The sequence below is a fragment of the Pseudorasbora parva genome, chromosome 3 (assembly GCF_024679245.1).
Source record: "Pseudorasbora parva isolate DD20220531a chromosome 3, ASM2467924v1, whole genome shotgun sequence".
Classification (NCBI taxonomy): Eukaryota; Metazoa; Chordata; class Actinopteri; order Cypriniformes; family Gobionidae; genus Pseudorasbora; species Pseudorasbora parva.
Window position 1 is genome coordinate 44,426,393 of NC_090174.1, and position 22,536 is coordinate 44,448,928.

Sequence of the window (22,536 nt, forward strand, 5' to 3'; positions counted from 1 at the left end):
AATGATTGACAATCATTGTTTACAACTGAGCCGCTTTTAAAGCGTGACTGAACATAGAGGCGGCCTCTCATTGGCTGAGGGTGATGATAAGCCAAGTGTTAACAGCCAATCATGTGAAGCAAGAATCTCATCCATTCATGTGATCCAGCATCACAAGACCGAGAACTCATCACTGGAATACAGTGATGCTTAAACTAACCAGATTAAAAGTTATATCCGAAAACAAAGACACTTTGTCTCTGTTCGTCATTTTTAAAAATCGTTATTTACAATTAAATTGTAATTAATTGTTTTGATTGCTGTTTAATCAAAATGATTTGCACTTTTTCATTTCTTTGTGCTTGTCAGAGAAGCGTGTCTGAAAAATCCAACATGCTCAGACATAAAATATCAAAGTGAAAACACCTAAAGTTCACTAAGTAAGCGTTTGGAAACACTATCAGTGGCTTGTAAATGATTCTTAAAATGTTAGCAGCCACAGCACTTATGCACAGCATTATCTAAGCTTTATCTCTTTCAGTCGCAGTCTTGCACATATGATATGACATAATTGGCATACATATTAAATTACTACTGATTAAAAGTTTAAACCTTTTTTTTGCTCTTAACGTCTAGAACATTCACTGAATATTATTAGGCTATACTTAATCTCCATACAGGAACATCTGTAGAAAGTTTCATGAATTTACAGACAATACAAGACAATAGTCTTTTACTTATCTAGTAATTGTAAGAATTTTTTTTAGATATTTAGACCAGAAACAAGACAAAAATACTGCAAGAAATGCATTTTTTGCAGTGTTCTATATAGAACCTTTTTTTAGTGCCAAAAGGGTACTTTCTTGTCAGTAGCCTATACTCAACTCCAACGAACCTTTTAGGGGTAATTCCGATATAACCTTTTCTTCTAAGAGTGTGTGGCATTGTACAGAACCTCTTTATTTGTTATCTTGTCATCTCTGAATAGGAAGCAGTGACATGTGACGTGTTACCTGTGGTAGATGTTGATGAGTGCGTTGTGTGACTGCATGATTAAACAGGTCAATCAGTAAATGAGATCATCAGTACTTGAAAGGTTTCAGAACAAATGATCATACAGAGTGGAAATCAGACTTCAAATGTGCTCCTCTAATGTGCTCCTCAAATTCTGCTCCTCCTGCCGATTAACAGTTTATAATAAGATCACTCAGAAGTCAGGAAGTTACTTTTCTTGTGGTCATCAAAACCGAATAAAATGTGCCACATGTAACTAATGCAATTTCTTATCACAAAAAATAAAAAACATACTTTTACTAAGTTATTAATCACATTAGTGTTAATAATTCTCTTATAGTGGTAACATTTAGTTATTTAGTTTTTTAGTTTTTATGCAATGCACTTGACTTAATATACTGCCACCATCTGCACAACAAGGGTAATGCAAGTTGGTAGGATGAATTAAGGTGATTTCTTTGCACTTTTGACTTATGCAGTTTACATTTATTATTACCCTAACACTTCAGACTAACATAGAAGACTTTAATCACAATTACAACTCATAAACTTGCTTTTGATTGACTTTTTTGTGCTATTATTAATCAAACTTGAGTCCAGATCAATGGCCAAAACAGAAAGGCCAGTAAACATCTTATTGTCATCTCATTCTAATATTTTTTTTTTCATAATTTCTTTCCTCCCGAGTCCACATTTTGTTATCATGATGGGGAAAAAAAAACATAAAGCAACAAAAGAGCAAAGAACATAAAATTACAAAACATTTATTGCCACAGACACAGAAAGCATATATTACAAATGTTATATAAAAATGAACTAAAGTCATCTTAAAAGCTAGAAAGAAAAGTTTTAAAGTTCATAAGTGCATGTGCTAGTCCACAAACCTTATTTTCTCCATGGGATATTTCTGTGATTCTTAAGCAGGCAATTTATTAGAATTTACAGTAAATCCATTGATATATAATTATAGATATATTTAATTAAAACAAATTCAGATAATTGTGGTCATCATCCTGCAACTCTTCCTCTCTCTGTGTGCGAGTGCTCTTTGGTGTGATCTTTCGACTGCACAGAGGTCTGACCGCTGGGATCCATCGCTAGGTAACTTCTCCTCTTCTGGTGGAAGAGACATTGGTCGAGATGTATGAAATCTGACTTTACCATCTGACACACTTATAGAAGACCTTCCAGGTCTTTTTAAGAGGGTGGCACTCACATTCTACATTATTCATGAAAAATTTGCTAAACTAATTTCATCGTAAATCATTCACTTTCTTTTTTTATTCTTCTTGTTTCCCTTTAGAATGTGGAAGAGTTGGAGGTTATTACCTTATAGCAAACCACTCCAGCGATGATTCCACACAGGGCTATTAAACCCATGCCACATCCCACCGAGATTAACACTGTGATGGGGAGACCTGAGAGAAAAACATTTTTCATTATGCTTCTGATTAGTGCAAATCCAGGCCTATGCATAAACAAACCATTAAATCTAAATTCAAATGATATAGTTACAACAAAGTTAAACTATGAGAATATGCAAAAACACATTTTCAAATACACATTCACAGATCTTAGCTACTCTACTTTGTTTTAGTTTTTTTAAGTCCCGTTCATTTTACAAAATTAAACTAGGCAGTTTTTGTTGCCAGAATCATTTTGTATATGCTATAAACATATTTACAGAGCAACCCTTACATTTTACAACTTTACAAATCGGTTAATCCAACAGGCCTTTTTTTGTTGTTGTTTTTCTTTTCTTTTTTTGCTGAATTAGCAAGGCTATTACTAAAATCTGTTTTGTAACCTAACTTTAACATATGACATCCACCAGAATAACACAGGTGAAAACTACATTATAAATATAGATGTAGAATCATTATAAGTATCTTTTCCACAAGCTGATGTAAATACTCGTAAATGGAATTTGCACACAGATCATGGTAACACACGGCACTAAAATAATACAATAAACATTAATAACATAAGCTGTAACATGAAACCCTAATGTACATAATTAATACAAAAAATATAATTATACATAAAACATGTAAGAAAACTATAAGAAACATAATTATTCCAAATTAAAAACCAAGCCGGCATTCTTGCATAGTTCTGGAAGTGCTGCACTGTCAACAGCGACTGACACGACTGACACAGACAAGAAGAAGTTTTTGAAAAAAATTGTTATTTTTGTAAAATGTCTTCATAAAATGTATGGTTGAACCACTAGAGTCACATGGAGATTTGAACCTTTCTGGGCCTTGAAAATGGTAATTCAGTTGCTGTCTATGGTGAGGTAAGAGAGCTCTCAGATTTGATCAAAAATATCTTCATTTGTGTTCTGAAGATGAACAAAGGTCTTGGGATTTTAAATGACAAGTAATTGACGAGTAATTATCACAGAATTTTCATTTTTGGTGAACTATCCCTACTAACAGGTTTAACAGATTTTTGCTGTCACATTTTGTCTTTTGCAATTAAAATTACAATATTTTACAGTGTATCTGTAATGTGTACTCTGTTTTGGTTTAGTTGTACTTCTGGTACTCTTTCCTTTGTTCTTGTTTTCCAGCCACAGTTTGGTTGATAGTGATACATTACACACCTGCTTCTGTTTCTGTTAGTTATCCAGTAAACAATTTTACGCTTAAACGACATCTGTATAGTCTAGTCTAATAGTCGTCCAAAACACAGCCCTGATATTTAGGCCAAAACAATGCAAAATGTGGGCTTTCAGGGAAAATTCTATAGACATCTAACTATAGGCCAAGTATAGTCATTTAAAACATGAATATGTCAGAGAAAGGAAACCAAACACCTTGTAATCACATTTGACTTTTCTTACATGATGGAATATCATACAACGCGCACCTTTGGCAAAAACGACATGTAACCAAATTCAAGGTTATTTTGGTTAAAGTGGGTTACCCATAGCCGGACAATATTGGGTCTATAGTTAACCAAGGTGATGAAGTGATCATGGCTATTGCTTGCTGGTTAGATTCCCATGTGTATGCCCTCAGTTTCCTGTGCTTCATTGTTCTGTACTGTCAGTGTATTGCGTGGTGGTTATGTTATTCTCCAATAAGCTCCTCAGTGTTTGCTCTTAAACTGTAAAAAAAAATGCAGGTCTTCAATTGAAAATTTTCAAGTGACTGATCACATCAAAATGTTTCAGTTGGCCGAATTGAATTTCTGTAAATTAAATTGCATCAATTCACAGAATTTAAATTCGGCAAACTGAAAAATTTAGATGTGATCAGTCACCTGACAATTTTCGATTGGAGCCTTTTTTTTGTAGTTTTTTTTTACAGTGTACTCCTTTGTCTTGTGCTTAGTAATACAACACTGTAAAAAAAAGTCAGTAAAAATAGGGCACAATGTACTGTATAAATATGAAGGAATTTTCCGTATTGTTGTTTTTTTTTTACAGGTGTTTTACCTGTATTTTGAATTACACGTTGCATTAGTATTTCCATAAAATTACTGGATAATGTACTGGCAGAAAATTACCAGTACATTTTCTGTTTTTATTTGTTACCGTGAATATATATTTCACTTCTTTGTGCACTGTAAAAAAAAAAAATCAGGTCTCCAATTGAAAATGTTCTAGTGACTGATCACATCTAAATTTTTCTGTTGGCCAAATTTAATTTCTGTGAATAAATTTCAGTTTGGCCAACTGAAAAATTGAGATGTGATGTGTTGGGGTTTTTTTTCTTTTCTTTTTTACAGTGTATTGGATGTATGAGTTTTAGGTTTATACATATTTTTATGTTCTTGTTTTTAAGCAAAGAAACAACGAGTGTTACTATTAGCTTATTCTTTACTAGTAGTCAGTTTTAATATAATAAGTGCAGTGGAACACAACACACGATTGTGTACAACTATATGCATGTTCTGTGCCTCATCTTGAGTGTTAAATAATAGTCAGATATTGAGAACATGGTACATAGCCATGGCTATAAATAAAATTGTTATGTATAATTAGAAATGTGATTAATTTTAGCTTACTGACAAACCGCATGCCTTATATTATGTTGAGGACTTGAGGTAATTATTCTTACCGTTTTCTGTACCGTCTATACCGTTTTCTGTCATTTTCACTAGATTAATTTGTCCTTGAAGACTCCCTTGCGGGAAAGTGCTGAGTTTATAGCAGTAAGTCACAAAGTCGCTGTCTTGTAATTTTTCCAGTATAACGCTGTGGTTTGATTTTGCAAAAAGACGACCAGCATAGCTCTGGTCATCTATAGTGAGTCCAAGACTGGGGCTGAACACAAAAACCCTCTGATCTGGGCACCTGCCCAGTTCAGCAAGGCTTAAAGCCATGTCTTCTGTAACCTTAAAGTAAAAAGTTGCACTCCCACCCAAAGGAGCTTCAATCACATCTTCATCTGTAAAGGCCCCTAGAAAAAACAACAAGAGATTGAATAAAATTAAGAGCAATAAGAGAAATAAAGAAATGTGTAATGGCACAAACAAACATTTTTCAGACCAGCATCTGAACATCATCATTTATCAGCTTATGATCAGTAAATCAGTTTTTTTTTATTACAATTTATAAAATAGTACACCCAGTCAATCAGGTGTATAAAAAAAAAATCAAGCTCTGTTCTTTGCTTGTGAACCGATATTTACTTTCTCTTCCTGTATCTAACTGCCTCAGTTCCCTTCTTTTAATTTACTAGTTGAGTTATTTTACTGAAATATTTCATTGTATTTCACAAGATTAATACGCGGCTGTTCAAAAGTTTAAAGCGTAATTTTTTTTTTTTTTTGAAAGAATATTAAACTTTTAAACTTTCTATTCATCAGGGGGGAAAGTGTATCATGATTTCCACAAAAATATTGAGTGGCACAACACAATTTTTAACATTGATAATAATATAAAATGTTTCTTGAGCACCAAATCAATGACATATTATACAATATGTTTTACAATATTTGTGATCAAATAAATGCAGCACAGAAATCACAAAAAAATAATAATAAAGGTATAAGGTGTGTGTGTGTGTGTGTCAGTCACATCTCTCACATACCTGTTATAAGGGTTATGAAGAGTATCAACAACTGTTGTTCAGATAATGGAGATGGGTTTGTGTGTCCGATCCTCATGGTGTCTTGCGCTACGCTGGATGTATGATGTTGTCTAACGTATTTTTCAGCACAAACAGAAAGTAACCACAAAGGCAACTCTGGTGGCTATAGCCCAAAAAGTGGGGGCAGGAGTTTTACTTCCTGTAAAGAAGTACATCCAAAAACTTTATAATAGAGATATTATTGTACTTAAGAATTACTTAAGTTGTATGGTTTTAAATTACTTAATTCGATATGGTTTTTAAGGGAAATTTCAATAATTGATGCTCTGCTCACTGCAATTTGTTTTAAAAAGTCAAACTGTACATTGTTCATATCAATCTTTATAAAAAATAATAATAATAATTGTAGTCTTATAGTGTATTTTCACTTCATTTTGCATATTTTTAGGAGGCTGTCTAAAGCACTCGTGTTTTCTCTGCCTTGATGTCATAATACCCTGTTTTTGCACAGAGGCAATTAGCCCAGCACTGCTAAAACCACTTCCTGCCTCTCCCCGCTTCATATAGGTCACTCATGACCGTTGCAGCATAATCAACACAACCCATGTCTCATACTATAGTGAGAGGCTGTCTATGAACTGTAAATAACTAAATCATTTAAACACATTATCTTTATTTTTACATATACTTAATTATGTATAATCGTTCATTTAATATAGATGACAATAAAGAACAGTAAAGTACACCTCAGTTTAACAGAAATATGTCATTAGAGAAAGGTGTACAACATCATTTGTCCTGAGAGAGCACAGTAAAAATAGCTGCATACATTACAAGGATTATACATTTTGTGTAAAAAATAAAAAATGTCTGTATTTGGTTTTTTTAGCATTTGGCAGGTTGATAATTCTGTGTTCTGTCTTTTTGTTTTTTTCAAAGGGATAGTTCACTCCAAAAAATAATTTAATCACCCTCATATCCAACCAGGTGTTCTTGAACACAAAAGAACATACTTTATTGTAATTCATTTTTTTAAAGTTAGTTTTGTCCAGATGATGGTGTCTAATGTTGTTTTGAACCTTTCTGATGTTCATTGGTCTTCTGTGAAAGACAAAAGAGTCCATGGGGTCAAAAAAAAAAAAAAAAATAAAAAAAATAAAAAAAAGGGCCCCACTGACTTTCACTGGATGGGCAAAATCAGTTTGGAACAACATGAGAGTACATTGTATATCACCACTGTATGGACAAACCCCACAGACATTTGTCAAAGTATCAAGAAAGAAAGAAAGAAAGAAAGAAAGAAAGAAAGAAAGAAAGAAAGAAAGAAAGAAAGAAAGAAAGAAAGAAAGAAAGAAAGAAAGAAAGAAAGAAAGAAAGAAAGAAAGAAAGAAAGAAAGAAAGAAAGAAAGAAAGAAAGAACTTTTAATTTTGGGTGAATTATCATATTTTAAATATAATACTTACAAATATTTATAAATATCTAATATACATTTCTAAAATACAATAACACAGGGATATTTCAGGTTTTGACATTTATTTTCTAGACTTTGACCATCAGATACAACTTATACTACTAATATTTCACTTGTCATCAAAACACACACTTGATTTCCTACAATGATAATCACATAGTTACCTGTTCGATGCATTCATAGATTTTTTAAGCTATATAAAGTTACAGCCTTTATGGGCAAAATTTAATTATATTTGCAAACCGAGGTTGCATTTGAACCTAACTCAATATGCCTATATACTCTGATGAGCCAAAACATTATGCCTGCGATGCTCACTGTAAAATCCAATAGTTGTTCTTACTTAGACTTTTTAATTAACTTTACTTAATGTCCAATACTTTGTTGAACTTACTTTAAAAAAATTGTTATCTGAACTATTTGCATGCTAATGCATTTGTTGCATGCTAATGCATTTGTTACTCAGAAAACCCAAGTAAACATTACTGGACTGGTTTGAGTACCATTTTGCCAAAGAAAAAAAAAACAGTGGGCAGCCAAAAGGTTGGGGGGGGGGGGGGGGGGGCAATTCTTAATAAACTTTTCACTCATTTCCTCCACTTCTGCAGTCATCGTTCTTCTAGTTGCATTCACTCATCGAGTCATCTTGCATATCATTTAAAATACAACTAAATATTTTAGGAGAGGGTCACATAAGCTGACTTCATAAATTTATGTTGATTTTCTAAAATTTCTCACCATTATGGTGATCAGTGTTCCCTTTGGTTGGGCACTTGGAACTTAATTGATATTACTGTAAGTCTCTTCCTATTGATGCAGCGGTGCAACACGAAATCACAGCTATCTGATTTCAAAGAAAGGGAAGTGATAAGTGTGTGCGTGTGCGTGTGCGTGTGCGTGTGCGTGTGCGTGTGTGTGCGTGCGTGCATGTGTGTACACATATATAAATATATCTACAGGCATATGCAGATGGAGACTAGCATTAGCAAATTCTGGTACAAAACATATTCTCGTAAGATTCATGTATTTTGTACATTGTCCCTGATAAATAAACAACGTTAAACGTTAATTTTAATGTTAAAATGATCTTTTAACATTTTATTGCTAACACTTATGACACATTTTTAATTGTGTTGATATAATGCCTCTATATATTTTTTTACACTTAATAAGACCATTACAAGTTCATTTGCTGTCATTATTGGGGTTATACTGACAAAAGACAGCAAATAAAATGGTAAAATAGAGCCAAAAATAATAAAACAGAGTTACAATTGCCCTGCGATTAATTTATTTGTGTTGCAATGCATTCTGGGACTACACTTCCTCAGCTCACAGATAGAATTATGTCGACACAACTCGAATGGTTTAAGTAAGAACAACTTGATAATTAATTTAGCTTACATGAATTGAAGTGCATTTATGGTGAACTACTAAAAATATGTTCACTTTACTTGAAGAAAACGTGGAAACCGATTAAGAAATAAATAAGTGTTGAATGGAGTTCAGTTGTTTTTTTTTAGTTCAGCTTGCGTGAGAATTTTAAGGCAATCGGTTTCTCAATATTTTCCTAGTAATGTGAGCACTAATAACAAGTTAACACAATTAATAATTTTGAGTTAAGTATACTTTATTAACAAGTTTTCTGTACACATTTTGTTAAGTTTTGCCAACAAAAAAATAATACTTTACTTGAAAATTTTAAGGCTATCGGTTTCCTCACTTTTTCTAAGTAAAGTCAACTTATTACATTTTACAGTGCTGTTGGTCCTCCATGTGCTGCCAGTACTGACCCACCGAGGCATGGACTCTACAAGACCCCTGAAGGTGTCCTGTGATATCTGGCACCAAGACAGCAGATCCTTCAAGCATTGTAGGTTGCGAGGTGAAGCCGCGTGGATCGAACTTATTCCTCCGGCACATCCCACAGATGTTCTATTCGATTGCGATCTGCACCCTTAAAAAAGCAACTGCATATTTTCCAGTTTACAAAACCATTTGAGTTTCAAATACAAAGAAATGCTATTTTCTACTACAGTCCCTGACAAAAGTCTTGTCGCTTGTGTACAAATTGACCTAAAGTGCCGCTGAAATATATTTCTAATCAAGATTTTTTTTTTTACAAGAAATGGCTGATTTTAATCCCACCAGCTTTTGTGATAATGTTTCAGTGAAAAACTAAACTTTCAAAAAGTATCCTAATATTCACAGCTTGGTAAAGCCCATTGAGTCAATTTTTGCAAAGACATAAGTGTTGTCACCTTGTCATATGAGCTTCACCTGTGACTAATAATGGATCAATTAGGTCTCAAGTGTGTATAAAAAGAACCCCAGTACACTAGACCTTCACATCAACTGCAACTAGACCTCTGCAAACATGCCTAAGATTCACCCTGAGACTAAAGTTTATTATCAAGAGGCTAAAGACCAGATCCACTGCTGATGTGGCAGACACCTTCAATGTGTCTCAGCGTCAAGTACAGAGGATAAAAAAAAAGATTTGAAGAGACTGGAGACGTTTTTGACAAGCCCAGGTCAGGCAGACCCCACAAGACAACTGCTCGAGAGGACCGTTTGTTGGCTTGAAAATCCAAGGCCAGCCCATTTTTCACTGCAGCAGAGCTCCACGAGACCTGGTCACCTGAAGTCCCTGTGTCAACCAGAACAGTTTGTCGGATTCTGTCTCGAAATGGCCTCCATGGTCGAATCAGTGCCCAGTAGCCAGCACTAAACAAAAGACAATTGAAAAACCGTGTGGCATTTGCCAAGGCCCACAGCCTGCTAAAAGGATGGACGCTGGAAAAGTGGCAGAAGGTGGATTTTTCAGATGAATTTTCTGTTGAATTACACCACAGTTGCCGCAAATATTGCAGGAGACCTACTGGTGCCCGAATGGATCCGAGATTCACCCAGAAAACAGTGAAGTTTGGTGGCGGAAAAATCATGGTCTGGGGTTACATCCAGTATGGGTGTGTGCGAGAGATCTGCAGGGTGGAAGGCAACATCAATAGTCTAAAATACCTCAATAGTCTAATCTAATAGAAATCTTAGCTACCTCTTATATTGCCAACCATAAAAGAGGCCAAATTCTGGAGCAGGACGGTGCTCCATCGCATACTTCCATCTCCACATCAAAGTTCCTCAAGGCGAAGAAGATCAAGATGCTCCAGGATTGGCCAGCCCAGTCACCAGACATGGACATCATTGAGCATATGTGGGGTAGGATGAAAGAGGACGCATGGAAGACGAAACCAAAGAATATTGATGAACTCTGGGAGGCATGCAAGACTGCTTTCTTAGCTATTCCTGATGACTTCATCAATAAATTGTATGAATCCTTGCCAAACCGCATGGATGCAGTCCTTCAAGCTCATGGAAGTCATACAAGATATTAAATTTCAATCTCACAGCACCACAACTTAATTTGCTGACATATTTTTGTATTTGCAGTAAATTTGTTCAATTTCTGTATAGGCGACAAAACTTTTGTCTTGCCAAAATTTGACCTTTCTGTCTTGATTAAATGATAAATATTTTTTACATTAAACATCATTTGGGAGGGTTTTAGCTTTTCATATGAGCTATTTCTAACACCAATTAATTAATTAAAAGTCAGGTTAATATCAGGTATTTCTAGAAAATAGATAAGCGACAAGACTTTTGTCAGGGACTGTACATAAAAACTGCATAAAAACCCATGTCAGACCAACAGAATTCCCCCAAATGTTGTCCCAACTAAAGAACAAATAACTTCTTATTGCTTAAATGTAAAGTGTTTGTGATATCCCAGCATGTATCACATATTAATACATTGTGTTTACTGTTATAGGACTTGTTTTTCTATTTGCTGACTTCATAAAAATAATATATTGTTAGTTTGTGTCATGGGTTGAGGCCTACAGTGTGTTCAACCATTTGGAGGCTGGAGCAACATTTAGAACTCTCTATTGTGCTCATTACTGAACAATGTGTGCAGAGTGGCAGGGTACATTATTCTGTTGAAAGAGGCCACTTCCTCTGGGGAACACTATTGTCATGAATGGGTTTACCTGATCTGCAACAATGTTTAGGTATAGGCGGCATGTGATGAATTGATGTTTACATGAATGGCCGGATCCAGTGTTTCCCAGCAGAACATTACCCGGAGCATTAGACTCCCTCCATTGGCTTGCCGTCAGCCCAGAGTGCATCCTGGTGCCATTACTTCCCCAGGTTAACGGTGCATACATACACAGCCATCCACGTGATGTAAAAGAAAACGGGACTCATTGACCAGGTGACCTTCTTCCACTTCACCAAGGTCCAGTTCTGACGATTGTAGGCACCTTCGATGGTGGACAGGTGTCATCATAAGCCCCTTTCACACTGCGATTCCGGCAAATACACGGATAATGCGACCCGGCATTTGTTCCCGGGATGCTAGATTTGGTCCATTCACACAGCCAGCGAAATACCGTAATATGTGCGCTTTCACACACAACCCGTAACGGTCCCGGAACGAGTTGACACGTGACATCCGGATGTGACGTATAACGGCGAGCGATCTCAGCTTCAGCGCGGATAGTAAGGAGCTCCGTGGTCTCAACTTGTGTCCAGTTTGCACACATTTCTGCTTGTTTAATTTTAGTTTCTTTTGTATACGAACACTCTCTGCGATTAAAACACCGACTAGCTCTTCTGGCACTGCAGAGTTGTATTACTGAAAAAACAAGCTCTAGGAGTCGCACGATAACTACGTACACGTTGCGGCATTAGTTTTGGCTTTTGTTTACACAGCGCTCGTCCCGGGTCGAATCCCGCAATGTTACTAGGTCCCAACCCGGGTTCAATTTGATAATCAATTCCGGGACGTGGTTGCTTTCACACAGAAGGCGACCCGGCAATGTTCCGGGAATATTGCGGGTCCGACGTGCAGTGTGAAAGGGGCTATAGACTCTGATTTGTCTGTGGTTATGCGTGTTGTGACACATTCCTCCCATAATCATTCAAATTTGGTGTGACTTGTGCCACAGTTGACTCTGTTGGCTCGGACCAGACGGAATAGCCATCGTTGCCCTAGTGCATCAATGAGCATTGAGCGCCCAACACCCTGTCGTCAGTTTGCCTCTCCTGTGACCACTGTTGATAAATTCACCACTGCTGACCAGGAGCAGAGTCCTTGCTGTTTCAGAGATAGTTGGAACTAGTCGCTTTGCCAAAACAATTTGGCCCTTATCAAAGTCACTCAGATCTTTTTTCCTGCCCATTTCTTCTGCATCCAACACGTTAATTATGAGAATTGATTGTTTGCTTACCATCTAATCTACCCAGACGAGTGGTTCTGTGTTTTTTTTCTAGGCTTGGTTGTGTTTATGGGGCGCAGTATAACATGTCTTAATACTTCTTTTTTTTTTAAATGCCGTATTTTTCTTACATTTGACCTTTATTCCACACCGCTGTCTCCACTGTTCTTTGAACGGCTCGTTTGCTTCCCGCTTCTGTGAAGCCCATCCCTCCGAAAAACACAATGGTCTTAGATTGGTTAGATGGCCAAATGTAGTTTCATGTATTTTTATTGACTGAAGGGCCAAGCACAGGTTGTCCAGAAACACCATGCGCCGTACCATTATGGGCAGAAGTCACATCTGTGGTGACCAGCAAGGGTTTATGATGTCATCAAACCGGGAAGAAGCTCGTTGTAGTCCAAACCGTCCGTATTAGGCAATAAACTTCCATAACTTTAAAAGACAATATCTCCGTTTGCATTGAACTTTCAGCGCTGTAACTTTGCAGATACTGTTTATGCTCAAGCAGCAACATTACACACTAACTAAAGTTAAAAAAAGTGAAATTGCATGCAACCACCCATTTAATATATGGCCTTGCTATATGTTGGTCAACAATATTCACTTTACTGGTCATAATGTTTTGGCTCATCAGTGTACCTGACAACTGGAATACAAATCCACAAAAAATACCAAGATCACAAGGATTGTTTTCATCAATTTAAACTGACTGCCTAGAAGTTCCTGCTTGCCAGTTCCATAATTAACAATACTACCGTTCTGCCTGATGCAAACAAGGTAAATGTGTCAACCAAATTTTTAGGCCTAATCACAGTTTTGTTCAGCATATATCATTATGTAGCATCTATTATCAGCATCTATCTTGTCTGTAGTCCATTATGTCATACCATGTCTGTGAAGCTGAAGGGGGATGCGTTCTCATCCGTGTTCATTGTGAGGAACTGAATCCAGTTCTGGAGGAAGCCTCGTGAATAGACACCAGTCTCCACAACCAGGCCACAATAGCGCCGTCTGCCGGTTTTGTTGCGCAAAGCAATCTGAGCCTCGCGTTCTGTTACGTTGTAACTGACATTGATAATCTGAAGGATGAACAGGTGGAGCAGACCACCTGTTATGATAACGCTGTACCACACACATGTGAAGCACAGCGCTGTGCTACACATACACATACACACACAAACACACACAAATGTGTTATATTATGCTGCGTATGTGCATATTTTTATTAAACATAAAAAAAAACAAAAGTAGTGGACGGTGTACCTGTATTGGTTGTAAACTCCGGGGCAGTATAACATGGCTGTGAATAGACTCTGTCGTGGACATATACTCCGTAACACCAAACTTATCCCGTAGAAGGAAGTCAGTAGGAAGAGAAGAAGTGTCAAAATGAACTGCCTGTGATTGGCCTGGCCTACACAGCTGTTTATCCTGTCATGGAGAGTCACACACACAAAGACACAAAAAGTAAGTAGTCATGTAAACACACATAGACATATTAATACCAAAAAGCCAAGTCAAGAGCAGTTACACACTTTTCTCTCTCAAACGTGGCTTTAATTAATAATGAATTACGTTGTTTATAGCATGTTCCTGTTTTTATTTGTGCCTGTGTGTGTTGAAGCAGCACAGAGACAGATTGGCCTGCATGGCGAGATCTCCCTTTACTGTGCTGAAAGCTGCGTTCCTGTGGCCTTTGCACATGTCTCTCCAGCCTGCCCTGCTCCAGTGACGTCTTTTGGGAATCAGCTTGAACATATGTGTGTGATGGGGTAGTGTACACATGCTTACAATTGAGAAAAGATCAAAAAAGAATCAAATAACCAACATGAGAATACTAAGGGGGTGAAGATGACCAACAGTTAATTTTGGATTCTTCAACTATTTCTATAAGGAGCCAAAATTGTAAAGGCACAAATAATGACATGAAAATGAATATTTGAAATAACATATTCAGTCACACTTTAGATTAGGGTCCAATTCTCACCAAAGTCCAAGACTTTTGCTTCCATAAACTTCGTATTACTGCTTATTAGCTAGTAAGGTAGTTGTTATGTTTAGGTATTGGGTATAATTAAAAATGTAGAATATGATTATGCAGAATAAGGCATTAATATTAATAAGGCATTAATACTAATATAAACAGACAATACCCTAGTAAAATGCATGCTAATATGCAAGATTATAGTGAGAATTGGACCCTAAACTAAAATGTTACCATATATTCTTTCAACTGATTATCCAGCAAGCACAAGCATGAAGTAATATTTTTGATGAACATATCTAAAATTATATCGAAATAGTAAGTCCGTGACACTAAGATAACTAAAGTGTGAACTTCATGAATGAAAGCAGATGGCCACATTACGCTCTCTCAATCATTCTCTCTCTGCTTTTATTTAGCATATATCAGGATTTTTTATTTATGACATATAGTATTTTTATTTAAAAATGAATAAATAATTAAATATAATTATAAATAATAATTTACAAATACACAAAAATTAAGCAGCACAAATGTATTCAATCAATGATAAAAAATGTTTATGTTAATCAGCAATGATTTCTGAATGATCAGTGTAGGGGAAAGTAATGCATTACAATATTGCGGTACTCCCATAAAAAATAACTTTATAAGAAAAGTAATGTGTCACGTTACTTTTTCTCACCTGGGCTGGACTTGTTTGTTTATTTTTGTTTTATAACAAAAAGTTCTATTTTTCGGGCAAATGTAAAAGCCCTTTCACACCCAAATTGAAACAATAAGCCTTAGGCTGAAGGAGATGCAAATTCTTTAACAATTTCTTCAATAAAAACACAAAAATCTAAAGTAATTTTTGTGTATGATTTAATGAATCATTGAAGGTCAGCAGCAAGTATACACTGGCCAATAAAGTGGGATTAAATGCATACAAATATTTGTTTTATTTAAAGGTACACTATGTAGTATTTTTGCAGTAAAATATCTTTAAAAAAAAACACTAGGCCAGTTTTATATATTTTGTTCAGTTGAGTAATTATTACAATACTAAACTACTTGTAAATTGTGAGAAAATTGATATGTTAACCAAGGACCGGGGACGTCTGAGCATAGCATCTGAGGGAGTCGCCTGTCAATTGCGTCTGTGTTACCCTCGGTTTCCGGTTTTAATTTGGCATAAGCATTTTATTTTTAGCAATGTGAACAATGTTTTAGCAAAGTTTCACTGCAGCCGCTGAGTAACGCACAAAGTGACGTCATAATATCATTTCAAACACACTCAAATGCTCTGCTTCACACTACAGTAACGTTAATAATCGCATCCATGAACATGATTTCTGCCCGTCTCCTATTTTCCACCGGCAGTGAGGTGAAGACCACATGTCACAAGATTCTGCGCTCAAACTTGGCGCCATCAAACTACGCCTTTGTTTTGAACAGGCTCCCTCTAGCGGACGGAAAAGTTGTATAGTGCACCTTTAACATATTTAATTATTAAAAGTTTGCATAAAATTTGGATTTTATTCATTTTGAGGAATACCTAAAGGAGTACTTCAGCGCTGGGAAGACGAATCTGTATTTAAACTGGGTCATTAATGTAGTAGAAATGTGATATTATTTTTTTAATTTAGTGCTTTCTAGACTGAGAAAAGACAGAAAACATATTTTTGTCTCATGGGGATGAAAGACAACAGTTCCCAGAATGCTTTGCTGCCCTTCGAGGCCATTCCCAAAGCCACCTACTAGATTACTGAATCACTGATCACTTTCCCACCGCGACCGCGTTCATTTTCATAAAATCAGTTCAGTGCTCATTTACCCATTTACACTGCATGGTTCAAGTGACCCAATTCCGATTTTTTCCTCTCATGTGGCACAGATCGGATATGACATGTGAACGTGTAAGCAGTAAAAAAACGCATAAATTCCGATATCCTCAGATCGGATTGAGGCCTCACTCATATGTGGTAATAAATCCGATATGATTCGGATGCGTGCAGCGTCTGCCATGTAAGCGGTCAAATCGGATATCCCCCAGTAAATGCGGGTCGTACGTCATTGTTGGGGGGGTATTATGTAAACATGATGAAAACAATCATGTTTACATAACGCCTCTGCATTTACTCATGACTCTCTCAACATGTAAATATAAATGGGAAAAAGTAAAAAAAAAAATCTATATTTTGTTGGAATGCGTTACTTTACTAGTTACTTGAAAAAAGTAATCTGATTACGTAACTTGAGTTACATGTAATGCGTTACCCCCAACACTGGTAATGATGCTGAAAATTCAGCTTTTCCACCACAGGAATATATTGAATTTTAAAATATATTCAAAAATGAAAATAGTTATATTAATTGTAATACAATTACTGTATTATTTATCAAGTAAACGCAGCCCTGATGAGTGTAACAGAACTTTTGAATCGCAGTGGATACAAATTTTGTCACTGAAAGAAAATGACCCTATAGTGCACTGCACACACTTTTTCTATAGTTTCCAGAATATTTCAATGATTCCTAATAATAATAATTGACTTCACATTGAGAATAAAGTGTTCATACTCAATTTTCAGAGAAGGAATGAGAAACCCACCAAACACAGTGGTGGTCCATTCGGAGGACACATGCCCCACAGATCCTGCAGTGCCCAGCCCTTGGTGGGCGTACCAGACGGCACACAGGGCATAACGTCTTCTTCCCTTCCTTCTCCCCCTTTGATTGGCCGATTCCATTGCAGGGGGCAGAGTCTCTGGGTAAGTCTGTGTTCTGATTGGTTGTAGAGCTACTGTGGATTCCCAGAGCTAGTGATTGGGATTTGACAACGCCTGGTCCCTGTTTGGTGCGCACAAGGGAGATAAGCGTCAACATCATGCCTGTCGTCGCAGTAACCAGCTGCAGATTACTTACGTCTCCTCTGGGAACGATCTCAGTAAGGAAAAGGTAGTACATATAGGCAAGGGAGAAAAGTGCCAAACTAAGGAAAAACAATGTGCGTCTTTTCCTTTTGTGAGTCACATAGTAATACCAAAGCACCAGTCCTGGTAGGGCAGTTAAGACTACAACTCCCAAAATACAATTAATTGCCGCTACTCGCAACAGGCCAGGAATTAATACCATGGGGGGTAAAACAGAGAGCTCCAATCGAAGGGGTCCTATAGCACTACATGGCAAACCCAAACGATCAGCCGTACGAGAGATGAAACGAGAGAAGATGTCTGGCTTGTCTGGCTCTCCTCTGAGTAACCTAATGAGAAGGGGGGACAGAGGAAATACAGACTTTTTCATTGAACTAAAAATGTATGGATTATCCCATTTATCAAAGGTTTGTCATCATTTGCAGACCTTCACAGACTTTTGTTGTATGGAAAAGAGCAGATATCCGCAGATAAAAATTAAACATTAATTCTTAGAATAATTTCTGTGTGAATTACTCTTTAAAAAGCCTATATGAATCAATGCAAGGACAAACTTCCTCTGCATGCCATGAATGGTTAAATGGTTGACCTCTGACCTTTCACAGGCATCATCAAGTTCTTCACAGCAGCAGTACTCTCTTTGCTGGTCGATGTCTCCACAGCAGCACAGAGGGTCATCTGGTTGCGGGGGCTTAAAACGTTCTCGTTTCATCTCTTTATGTCAGAGACAATCTGCTTCCACTGTGAGATCAAGCTTCCTTCAGGATTCCGTTAAATCACATTTATTCAAATAAGTGGAAATGGTCAACTCATATTGGGACTGGGTTGATTCAGGGCTGTTGGTAGTTTTAGCTGTTAGCAGACATAACCAGTGTATGTTGATTTCTTGTTCTGCTTTCTTGCTGGTCATCTGCTGCTTTTTACATCAGAAGCTTCATGTAAAGAGCATGCGTTGAACTGGCTGGAAAGAAATAACATAAAATCAGTCATTGTCAATATTGTTGGGGAGAACGGGTATAGTTGTAACATGGGGAGAGATGTAACTACCAATTCAACGAATCACGGATAAGATATGAGTCATATGACAGTTTCAGATTCCTCTGGCTTCCTTTACGATCCCACATGAAGGTTTTCCAGTCTGTGTTGCTATCTCTCCTGAAACTACAGCAGATAATCTAATTATTAGGTAACACAGTTTTAAAAAAATACAAGATAATATTTAATTTAGTACTTCTACCATTGTAAATAATGTTGTATGAGTTATATCAGGTCAGCATGTAGTTTCTCTAGTAAAGGATGGTGTATCAACCTCCTGATAATTTCAAAGCACTGTACCAATACGGGGTAGGTTGTAACACTGTTTTGAAACAACACTTACATACAACTAAGAACATTTTTGTGATTTTAATAACTCTACAGAATGCCCATGTTTATATTAATCCACTCTCACTCTCACACACACACACACACACACACACACACACACACACACACACACACACACACACACACACACACACACACACACACACACACACACACACATAAATGTGCATGTACAGGCATGCACAAACAAATGCATGTATGCATGCATAAACACACACAATATGCACAAACACTCCCCATATTCACACATATTCTATTGTTACAGCCATTCATTTAAAACAAACTGTTGTTGTGGCATATCACTTGGAGTACCCTTAGTTTTCGTGCATTTTGTCCAACTGTTACAACTTACCCTAGTATATGTAACAACCTACCCCATAGTGGTAATAATTTTTATAGGTAATTTACACACTTGTGGCCTTAACTCACTAACTAGTTTCAGGCCACAGAGGAACAGCACATAATCCAGTGTCTAACACCCATGTATTTCTCATGGGAGCTGACACTGGCACAGACATACAAATGGACACACAATAACATAAGCACTAGTCTATAATTAGGTATCAATGCAGGAAACAATTTTTCCCTTTCACAGTGGTTATTATGGGCAGCTATTCTAAAACCATTTTCTTGCATATACATGGGTTTTGATGGCATTGATTTGAGATTGGGAGGAAATCTGTCCACTAAATTGGACATCAGGCATCACTAGCTATATTTCAGCTACAATTCATACTATTACTCTGATTGTTGTTATTAAAAACACTTCATCATGCTTCAACACTTCATTTATTTTTTTTGCCGAAAATAAATCTATTTGTGTTATTAAAATGTAATTTGCAGTTACATCAATGTGGGACATAATATACGTATACTTGTAATGCATTAATTTACTCGTTACATCAAAAAGTAATCTGATTACATTATGCATTTTACTTGAATAATGTTCTAGTCCTAAAATTGCTCATTTGATTAAAAACACCTGATCTCTAGTTTTTCCACAGTCTGAAAACATCAACAGATCAATGTATATTTCAGTCTGAGGTATTCTCAGAGAGGAGAGCTACGGTAGAAATGTCAATTTTGAACATAATCAGAATTATCAGCTAGTAATGGTAAAGCTACATATTATATATACCTAGATAAGACTAGATAGAAAATTCTCATGCTCCCTCCAATTATATATATATATATATATATATATATATATATATATATATATATATATATATATATATATATATATATATATATATATATATATATATAAGTTTTCACATGATGTTTACCTCTTCTGTTAAAACCAAAAACGCACACTGTCCACTCAAATTCAAATCTGTTTTTCATAAAAGCAATGGGGGGGAGGGGGGGTTACAATATGGGGAATCCATGTCAAATTCATGCAAAAAAGGGTTAATATCTAAATCTGTTCTTTGTAACTTGAATTAAGGCCATCTGATGTCTCATGTGGATCATATAATTGGGCCATCAAAAAACTTTTCCCTGAGAGGCTGTTCTCCATCGTAGACAATAATTGAGCAGCATGTGTTTGACATGTTCTAAATTACATTTGATCCCTGGAGTAAACAAAAGGTTTGCCCTTGATTGTGCTGTGATTCAAAATTAACCCTATAGAATTATTAGATTTCTGAAGACCACTTAAAATATATAGCCTATTAACAATAATTTTATTTTTCAACCTAAAAGCATAATTTGTTTACCTATAGTTTAACAGCCTCAACACAGATGGAAATTCTTCCCACGCGAAGTTCTTCAGTTTATACATCTATTTGTGCTGAGTGAGTTTCTGCTGATCTTCAGTTGCACTTGTAGTAGTTTGGTGAAATAACAGGTCACTCCAGCATTTCTTTTAGTTTAGCCTGAAATGTCAAGATGTCATCCATAGAAATCCAACTGAAGTTTCCCCCTTAATCCGTTTTATTGGTCAGATTACCATTTCCCGTCAGAGAAAACAGGTGCAAGTCCAGACGCGTCTTTACATTAAACAATTATAAATGTTATCAAAATATGTATATTTTTTAAAGATACATCTAATTCGTTTATTCCTTAACATACCTCCAATAAACAGACAGGCGCGTCCTTGCAGCTCATGATTCTCAGGACTGTCCGGAAGGCGGTGATAGATAACTCAGCGCGCTCCCTCTCCACTCTCTCAAACGTTCTGAGAGCAGGCGCGTGAGAGGAATCTGTTTAAGAGCGTTGTTACCGATTAGGGTTGGGTGGCGGCGTTGAGAAAGGAAGTTGGCAGGTGTTACCGTGACAGCGACAACGTGAATCAAGTTACTGGCACGCATACCTTGCATAACCAGCGGTCCAGACACCGGGTCACAGTACCCTTGTCACCTAAAATTGTATCTCTTCTAGGCTATTGTCTGTCCGTAGTTTTAACTCGTGTTTGTGAATTAATAGGCTACAGTACAAAACTGTTTAGTTATTGACAGGTTTTGAGATATTGTAAGTAAATAATAAAAAAATTAAGTACTTGTCATTTAATGACAATTACTATTTAGAAATAAAGGTCTACAGTAGAGATACAATGTCTTTCTTAGGGAGGGCTACAATTATAGGCTACCATTGATTTCCTTGAGGGACAAAAATGTACCCTTAAAGGGGGGGGGGGGGGGGGTGCTGTTTCATGCATACTGAGCTTTTTACACTGTTAAAGACTTGGATTCCCATCCTAAACATAGACAAAGTTTCAAAAACTAATGTTGGACGTTTGATGGAGTATTTGTGTGTTAAAAATACTCCTTCCGGTTTCTCACAAGTTTCGGAGAGTTTTTTTCGAGTATGGCTCAGCTTGACGTTAATAGACCGGAAGGTCCTTGTATGGGCCGTACGGGCTCTTCTCCCGGTAGGGTGTGCGCGCGCGTGACTAGAGTGAGAGAGGAAATGCACGGCCGTAAACTCTCTCTCAGCTGCAGATCCAGTCGTCCGTGAACACTAATGTCGGTTATAGTCCGCGCCGCGCTCCACTTCATTCCTCCACTTTGACATTAAGCGACTTCAACGCTTCAGCACAGCATTCCGGGAAGGCAGCGCTGCATTTGAACCGATTTGAACGCAGAAATGCTTCAGTCGCATCGCAAAGTGGATCTCCACACTCCAAGAAGTGTGTTTTTGACGGAGCCGTCCCAGCGATAAAGGTTCGGTCCTGCTTTGGAAGCAGCCGGTGAGTAAAACTGCTTCAAATGTCTATGCTGTTACTTATCGTCGCGTATGTAAACATCAGTAAACGACACGATCGCGTGCTTCGTCATTCAAATGCGCTAACGGACTTCATTGCTGTTCTATGTATAACGTTACACTAGTCTGATGTGCAAAACCGTTTTGCTTGCTACTAAGGTTTGGTCGCATACAATAGTCCATAAACCGAATCATGTCCTCATAAACTGAGAGTAAAGACACAAATGTTGATAGGCCACTAAATACAGT

General features: G+C 36.8%; 1 protein-coding gene across 4 annotated transcripts; it reads right to left on the reverse strand.

Annotated features, from left to right (window-relative positions):
- Nucleotides 1–5: 5 nt before the first annotated feature.
- On the reverse strand, nt 6–21,251 carry zdhhc23a (zinc finger DHHC-type palmitoyltransferase 23a). 4 transcript variants are annotated; one of them, XM_067439067.1, is made up of 12 exons: nt 21,157–21,251; nt 20,802–21,074; nt 18,742–18,855; nt 18,291–18,655; nt 17,894–18,023; nt 17,373–17,611; nt 14,059–14,226; nt 13,683–13,950; nt 6,039–7,139; nt 5,064–5,405; nt 2,323–2,411; nt 6–2,109 (listed from the first exon to the last, which is right to left on the reverse strand). In XM_067439067.1, the coding sequence occupies exons 4-9, from the start codon at nt 18,404–18,406 to the stop codon at nt 7,101–7,103; spliced, it is 960 nt and encodes a 319-aa protein (XP_067295168.1). In that variant the 5' UTR covers nt 18,407–18,655; nt 18,742–18,855; nt 20,802–21,074; nt 21,157–21,251; the 3' UTR covers nt 6–2,109; nt 2,323–2,411; nt 5,064–5,405; nt 6,039–7,100. The 4 variants fall into 4 exon arrangements, with proteins under 4 accessions (XP_067295168.1, XP_067295166.1, XP_067295165.1 ...); XM_067439065.1 differs by lacking the exons at nt 5,064–5,405; nt 6,039–7,139 and having other exon boundaries at nt 1,440–2,109; nt 17,373–18,023; XM_067439064.1 differs by lacking the exons at nt 6–2,109; nt 2,323–2,411; nt 5,064–5,405 and having other exon boundaries at nt 5,613–7,139; nt 17,373–18,023.
- Between the last annotated feature and the right edge of the window lie 1,285 nt (nt 21,252–22,536).

Excerpts from the sequence above, each read along its gene's own strand:
- zdhhc23a (XM_067439064.1), bottom strand. The coding sequence starts at position 18,406 with ATGAAACGAGAACGTTTTAAGCCCCCGCAACCAGATGACCCTCTGTGC. Across the intron at positions 13,951-14,058 it reads GGAGTTTACAACCAATACAG|CACAGCGCTGTGCTTCACAT; the intron begins GTACACCGTCCA and ends GTGTATGTGTAG. Across the intron at positions 7,140-13,682 it reads CCTTCAGCTTCACAGACATG|AAGACCAATGAACATCAGAA; the intron begins GTATGACATAAT and ends TGTCTTTCACAG.